Below are 8129 nucleotides of genomic sequence, written 5' to 3'. Positions count from 1 at the left end.
TAAGCTCTTGTCCGAAAAATGAGTGGTTATTGTTTTGTGGTTATACGGCAGTTCACTTTTGATGGACTTGTTGCATAGGAAAAAATGTCTATAGCCAATATCTTAGATCATATACAATGGATGGAGTCATAGCATATTACGCGTATAAAATGGGTTGAAGCCAACATAACTATAGGAACTATAGGACCTGTGACATCTGCGCTTGCGCGACTGTTTATCTTAACTGCGCGTCTGCAGCACTTTGCGCCAAACATTAATGATAAGAGACCAAGCGCATGCGCATATCACTGAGGTCCTACAGTTATGTTGGCTTCATAAATTGTTCGTATGACTCTATCCATTGTATATGATCTAAGGCTTATATTTATGCCAATAGGATTTATTGGCGATTGAAAGTGATAAGATGTGACGGGGACGCTGTATATCATTTATATGTTATTTTACTAGTTCCCCGTGACAGATCCACCCCCCGCCGACCTGTTAATTGATAAGCTTTCAATCGTCAGAACCACGAACATACAATAGTAAGGACTGGCTACTGCTCGACCAGTGTGATTCGCTTATTGTCGCCATTTCAATAATAATCCGCTAGGGTCGCTACTGTGCGTTCGCCCTATTGCCGCCAATGTAGAAGCGTAATTAGCGTATACAAACAAGTAATACTTCGATTTATTCATTTATTTATTTATCTTAATTAATTATATCATGTTGTATAGTACCTATACTATAGTAAAAAATTTTAATAATCTTACTTTATAAGTATTTTCACCGATTAAAAATAAAATAAGAGTTGTTATTATAATTAATAATGATTGAAATTCGGGAATAAGATTATGCAAACATTTTAATGATTCTTTCATACTTTCATAAATCATAATATCGAATACATCAGTAGTCAGTAGTCTGGTGCAGTTATTTTGTTAAGGTTAAGTAATAATGATTTATAATATTTATTAAAAATTTTCATTATAGGTAGGTTCATCAGAAAATATAGTATTGAAATTACAATATATTGTACCTACTGTCCTACTGCATACTTGTTAAAACTAAATGAAATCAAGAATTAACAAACAAAACTTTCTTAAATATCAAAAAAGCCGTATTTTTTTAAGTATATAGCAAAATAAAAATATTTTGTACCCAATAATTAGTTGAACATGTAACTTATTAATATCTAAAATAATTTATCCAGACCAGAATAAAATTAACTATTTTATTAATGTAGGCATGGGATGATAAAATAAAGGTAGGTATTAATAAATCAGAAAATAAAACTATTAGGTAATAAATTAATTGAAAAAATATTTACAAAACACAAACTATTGTAATGAAGCATTAATTAATTTTTTTATTTAAAATACTAGGTACTATGTACAAATTAAGTTTACTTAACTTAAATAAGTAAATAAGTAATGCCTAACTTAAAGTAAATTTTGAAACCTTTTTCTTTATCATGTTTTCTTTTTTTGTTTCAGCATTACATTTTTGGGAAAATTGCCGCATTCTCATATTAATATAATATCTAATTGCAAAAGCAATTATTTCTTCGCTATGCTGGAAACATGGAAAATAAATAATATTGTTTTTTAATAATTCAGTTAATATCAATTCAAAAACGTCTGCCATTAAACAATACTTTGTAAATAATTGTTCAATTTTACAGACAAAATTAAAAAAATGTAAATTTGGATGAATAAGTCCACCTCTGGAAGTTAAGTTAGTTAGTCGAGCAACAGGTTCAACCGAATTCAAATATGGTTGCTTAACTGCAGCTTGGCAAGTAGTACATTTGAAATAACGGATTATTTGTTTAGACAAATAACCGGTGACATAATATAAAATGCAGTCTATTACAGGGGATAAACAATAATCATGATCGCTGACTTCTACAGTATCATCCAAACTCCAGTCTTCCTGTTCAATAGCAAAATCCAGTCTATCACGAATAATTTGTAACGATGATTTGTTCTTGTTGTCACAACTATTATAAATTTGTTTGATACTATCAAGAGTAATTAAATTCTGAGAAGGTTTATTGTTTTCAACAGAGCAATTTCCAGATTTGGGTGGTTTTAAGACACTGTAAACCGACAACAACTTATATAATTGCAAAAAAGTTGGTGTTGCAGGGTGATCATTTGCACCACCTGCCTGCCGAACTGTACCAAAAAAGCGCTGAAATTTTTAAATAAAATTATAGATGTAAAACAATAAATTACTATGGACGTTTAACAATAAATATCATAGTTATACTTCTACACGGTCTTGATTAATTTTTCCCGTTAGTATGTAGGCCATATTATAATGTTTTTGTAAGTAATCACAAATTTGCAAAGTGGAGGTTATAGTCACTCTTAACCCATCTGCAGTATTTTTTGTTAGGAAGTGGTTAGGTTTGATCTTTTTATCAAGAACACGTTGTTCCCATTCGTCAAGCCACTTGAGAGTACTTTCTAAAACCTGTAAATAATCAACCAAATTAAAATAAAGTAAATAGGAACAATTTCAAAGCTTTAAAATAAAATAACAAATTTTATTTTGCTGAAAAAAGCATAATTGAGAGCATAATTAGCATAGTAATTTTGTGTGTCAAAAACATAAAATTATTATCTTAATGAATAAATGGTAGTAATTAAATACATAAATCTCAAAATATTTAAGCAATTTATTAAGTATTTTATATTTATAATTAAATAATGTGCAATAATAGTTAAATAATAGAGCAAAATATGTTTTTATCTTTGTAAAAGCATGTAAAAACCTGGTGCATAAGCATATAAGCCAGAAGTATGGTTATAATTTTTTCTTACTCATTTTAAATACTCCAAGATGATCCAACTAAACTATTTAAAATTGCACTTATTTGTTCATTGTAATATCGTATATTAATGATTTTTGATCATATTGATACATGATATCATATATGTAAATACATAAAAACATAAAAATTAAAAATAAACATCATTTTTAGTTTATATTTCCAAAACATTGATATTTTAACTCAAAACATTGATATAACTATGAATATCTATATTTTTTCATAAAATATAAAATCAATACCTATAGGTAGTCTATTTTTTCAAGTATTTTGAGTTTTCAAAATTTAAAATATTTACTTTATAATCATGACTGTTAGGTGACATTCCTTTATTTAACTGTTTCAGATTTAATGAATCAAACGCTTCATTTATTTTTAAACAAAAATCTTCAGTAGCTATGGAATCTTTTAATGCAGGACAGTAGGAGCGATAAAATTTAAGACTTTTTGCCATAGAATTACTGAAAACCTATAAAGAAAACATATTATATCAACTATTATTATTTTTAATAAGTTTTAATTAATAACTATATTTAATATTTAAATTGAGATTATGTCACCTGCACAGCTATAGTCGGACACGCATTTTAGATGAACTATTTAACACTAAATGTGAAATTGATAATTTTGGACATACTCTTAAATTTCCCGGATTATGTTTATCTAAATCGTGCACTTTTACAAAATGATCCCATTTTATTAATGGTTCATCTTGATGAACCTATAAAAACCGAATTAATATTTTTTAAATTAATTATTGGCCAATTAGGTTTGATTGAAATTTGAAATACAGCCAACCTGAAGCTCTTTGTTGTTATAGAGCCTATTCCTAACATTTTTAAACAAATGTGGTGTATCTGCAAAAACAAAGATTTTTTCTTTTTTCATTTGTTGGATGCTCAAACCAATTCTTAACTTCGTTTAATTTTCCATTAATTCCCATTTCAGTCCAAAATTTCCTATTGGGTGCTGCTCCATCACAAACAACTCCGTGAATAAAAGCACCTGCTTTTTCAAGAACTGTGATTGCTTTTATCATCAATTGGGCGAGCACCACACCTTTAGTTGGACCATTTGAAGCGAATACCGCAACTGGTTGGGCATAACTGTCTGCTAAAGGTACAAACATAAAAACCAACCCATGGTTTGCTTTATCAGAGAATGATTTTCCCTTGTCACCATCATCTCCAAAATCTACCAAACCTGAAAAATGTTACAATACCAATTAAAAACTAGCATATAATATATTAAGTAGTTAATCATTGATTACCTGTGTATGTAAGGTTGACAGAATTCACAGCTACACTTTCACGAGTAGATATTTCATCAAAAACAATTATACCATGTCGTTTAAATTCCTCTTTTTGAGAAAGATGAAGACTGAATAGTTGCATAAATTTTGGATCAAATCCACATTTTGTATCAATTAAAGAAAGATACCTTTATAAACATAATTTATAATATTAATATACACAATATTATCTTAGTAAAAAGTATAAATATTTAAAAAAAAAAACCTTATTACTTATTTACCTCCTTATGGTCCTTACACAAGGTAAAGGCATAATATCATGATTTCTAAGAAAATTGTAACCGCAAGGAGAACGCATATGAAACAGTATACATAATAGCAACCAATCTTCAGAGTACCTACATCCTTTTTTATTATTGACTTGTGATGCAGATAAAATTTGAAGCAAAGCAATTCGTTGGTTATTTGGAACTGCATTTTTGAGCAATCTTTCTTCAAGGCTAATAGAAGTTAATTCTGAAATTTGTTTTTGTAAATTAAAAATATTATTTTTAAACTTTTTATTTAATATCATGGTTCGATTTTTCTTATTTCTTGTAACATTGTGTCTCATGCGAAGTCGTTGTAGTTGATTCCTATATCTATGGCTAACTAAAAGTCTAATTCTATGTGGGGTATTATTTATTTTCAATCTTAGTTTTTGGCGATTAAGACTTCGTTCAGCACGTGTACAATGTTCACACTTTTTAGAACCTTCCAAAATATATTGGCACATGAAGTGTCTTTGTGTACCAGCCAAGTCAATGAAGGTTTTTTGACTTTGAATATCGTCATCTACTTTAAATCCACTGCAAATACTTGAATTATCAAATGTTTTTACTAACTCTTCTAATTCTGCAATACTACATATTTTTTCCAGGCCAAATTTAAGTGCATCAATTTCTTTATCCATAATATAACATTTAATATTCAAGTTAATACCTACACAAACTCTTTTAAATATAAATGGTGTAGGTATGTAAGTTGGCTGTTTTTCTATTTTAATAGAGTAATAAGAAAACATTATGAGTTGTTTTTCAATAATATGTGTACTCCAGCCTTTAGGAATAACTATACTGTTAATATTTTCCTGAATCCTAGAAAATGACAATAGTTGGATATTATTTTGAACAGTAATTATGTTTTCTTGATTAATCAGATTATTATTTTTTTTAATATAATCAGGATTTATTCTCAATAATGGTGGTTTTCTATGTTTTAATGGCCTTGATAAATATTTTGGACAGTTTGGGAAAATTGATGGCACTGCATTTTCTTTAAGTCGAGGAATTTTATATGGCGCCTGTGGGGGACAAACCAATAATAGGTAAATAAATTATAGATATCTAATATTACACATAAAAAGTTGATTTTAAAATAAATATATGAATCACTAGTAAATAATCAAGTTTTAAAATGTATGTACATTAGCGGCTCCATCTCATAATTAAATATAATTAAACTAATACTAAAATAAAAAGTTACTAAATGTTATTATACTATATATTTTTATATAAATTGTCTCGACTAGTTAGCGGTACAATACCTCTACGACAATTTTCCCATTTATGTCTGTAATTTTTTTTGTCCTTATTATATCTTCTTCGTGAAAATGTAATTCACAAACCACTTGCCTTGGTTTAAATACAAATTCTTTCCTCGGTATAGCTTTTTTCCATAGTTCAAGTTTAGCCAGATCTTTTGGGACAGTGAAAAAATGGTATTTATTGACACAGGAGTCGTAACCAGATTTACATCCTGGTACGATGCACCTGTGTCCCGGCATGATAAATAATGAAATTAAATTAATATAAAAAAATTTTACAATAAACTACCTATATACCTAGTACCTAATAGTAAATGTTCACGTATTTTTACGGTTGTTGCGATTTTGTTGGGCGAACGCATATGTGGCGCTCATAGCGGAATTTCTCTATTATGGCGACGATAACCGAATCATAATTTTATATGGACGAGATAGCAGAGAGCAGCCCCGTGTTGCCTACTATTGTGGTTATAATAATGATAACAAAATTTCTTGTTCATATACAGTACCATTGATATCATAAATTTTATAGTAATTCACATTTGATTTACAAATTCTTTCAATTATAAATATTTCTTTAGACCAATTTGTTTTTAATTTATTTCGATACACATCATTTATTGAAGATAATCTAACTCTATCATTTACTTCAAATTTAGACTTAGAATTACTAATATCATAATTATAAACAGTAGAAAGTAGGTCTTTCTCATTTTTGCTATTAACTTCAACAGGTTTCATTTTTATTGTTCTATGATATGTATTGTTATATGTCTTAATAATTTTTGGTAATTCAGTAATCCATACATTATTTAAATAAAGTACTTTTTTCAATTTATCACCTAATGTACGATTAAAACGTTCAATCATAGAACTCTTTTTATCAGTACCAGTACTGTACATTGTTATGTTATATTTGTTTAGTATTTGTCTTAAATCTTTATTATAAAATTCTTTACCTTTATCAACATGTAATTTTTTGGGTACACTATGTTTAAATATTTGTGAAAATGCTTCAGAGACGTCCAATCCAGACTTTGATTTCAAAGGTACTGAAAAAACTCTCTTCGAAAACGTATCAATAACATTAAGTATATATTTAAAACCATTATTAGCTTTATACAATGTCTTATAATTATCATTAACTTTAATTTCATTATGTTTATTTCTTAAATTATAATTGGGATCACTATTTGTAGATTTCGGTCTATAAAAACAGTACAAATCAGCTTGCCAAGTATCATTTATACCTCTTTGAATAAAATGTCTTGTTTCAAAATGTTTTCTAGCTGGTTTAAATAATTCATAAGCTTCTATAAGTTCTGGTGACTTTGATATATTATTCTTATTTGTGTTACATATTTTACATATTGATAATCTCCTATATTTATTATTTTTTTTAATAAATTCAGGAATACCTATACTTCTAGTTTGTGATTTACATTTTTTACAATAATCCATTTATTTAAGATAAATATTTTTTACAATAATCCATTTATTTAAGATAAATATTTTTTACAATAATCCATTTATTTAAGATAGATATATTTTATACATTTTTTCTAATCGTATTATTGATAAGATCATAAAAAAATTCTGTACCAGATACTAAACAAATATAACAAATTGTATTAGCAGGCACATCTTCGTTGAAGTGTGCATGTAAGACAATAGTTGGTTTAGATCCAGAAATCTGTGGTGGTTGCCTACTAATATCAATTACAAAAAATGGCCTGGTTTTTTTAAATTGTTCTGGAGTTATATACATCAAAGATAAATCTCTATGTACTCTATTATAAACATTCTTATAACTCATTAACATATCATAAGCAACATCAAAATCTTCTTTTTTAAAATCTAAGTTTAATAATTCTTCTGGATATCTCATACCACCAATTTCCAACCAAATATTACTCAAATTACAATTACTAAACTCTATTGGATCTGTCAATTGGTTATTTTTTCTACCTGTTTGAAAAGCTACGATAGCAAATAAAGGATTATGAATATTAATATACTGATTTGTTATATCTTTCTGTAGTTTTTTACCAGTAATATTTCTTTCTTCAATACACTGCCATGATTTGAATCTAAAAACATATTCATTTCTTTTCGACAATAAAGTTAATTCTTTTACCAAATTATATTTATACGCATCATCATAAGTCACAATTGGTATTCTAATTTGAAACTGTTCTATAACAATTTTTCCAACTCCAGGTAGTACTGCTTGATCATTTTTATCTCTAAATAAAGCATCATCATCAGAACATCTTAAAAAACTTATTTCAAAACCTCCTCTATATACTGGATATTCTATATCTTTAAAAAATCCTAAACAAAAATTAGATAATTTACCAATAGCACTAAAATAACCACCACCGCTAAATTTTGATTGAAATCCATTATTTATTGTTGGCCCACTAAGGTCTGCAGAATAACTAATTGTACCTTTAATCAAACTAGCTCTACCA

The 8129-nt window shown here is 27.7% G+C and overlaps 1 protein-coding gene and 1 long non-coding RNA gene across 3 annotated transcripts; one reads left to right on the top strand and one right to left on the bottom strand.

Annotated features, from left to right (window-relative positions):
* Nucleotides 1–100: 100 nt before the first annotated feature.
* Nucleotides 101–1748, top strand: LOC115033933. 2 transcript variants are annotated; one of them, XR_003839280.1, is made up of 3 exons: nt 101–656; nt 1476–1597; nt 1664–1748. It is a non-coding gene; the product is annotated as an uncharacterized LOC115033933 (long non-coding RNA). The 2 variants fall into 2 exon arrangements; XR_003839279.1 differs by lacking the exon at nt 101–656 and adding an exon at nt 744–925.
* Nucleotides 1749–3065: 1317 nt separating this feature from the next.
* LOC100574918 lies at nt 3066–6352 on the bottom strand. Its single transcript, XM_016805119.2, has 6 exons — nt 5656–6352; nt 4352–5412; nt 4089–4258; nt 3617–4021; nt 3379–3539; nt 3066–3287 (listed from the first exon to the last, which is right to left on the bottom strand). Exons 1-4 carry the CDS (start codon nt 5893–5895, stop codon nt 3657–3659), a joined length of 1836 nt encoding a protein of 611 aa, XP_016660608.1. The 5' UTR covers nt 5896–6352; the 3' UTR covers nt 3066–3287; nt 3379–3539; nt 3617–3656.
* Nucleotides 6353–8129: the final 1777 nt, after the last annotated feature.

Source organism: Acyrthosiphon pisum, chromosome A1 (genome assembly GCF_005508785.2).
Source record: "Acyrthosiphon pisum isolate AL4f chromosome A1, pea_aphid_22Mar2018_4r6ur, whole genome shotgun sequence".
In the NCBI taxonomy this organism is placed as follows: Eukaryota; Metazoa; Arthropoda; class Insecta; order Hemiptera; family Aphididae; genus Acyrthosiphon; species Acyrthosiphon pisum.
This window is presented reverse-complemented; position numbering and strand designations above follow the sequence as displayed.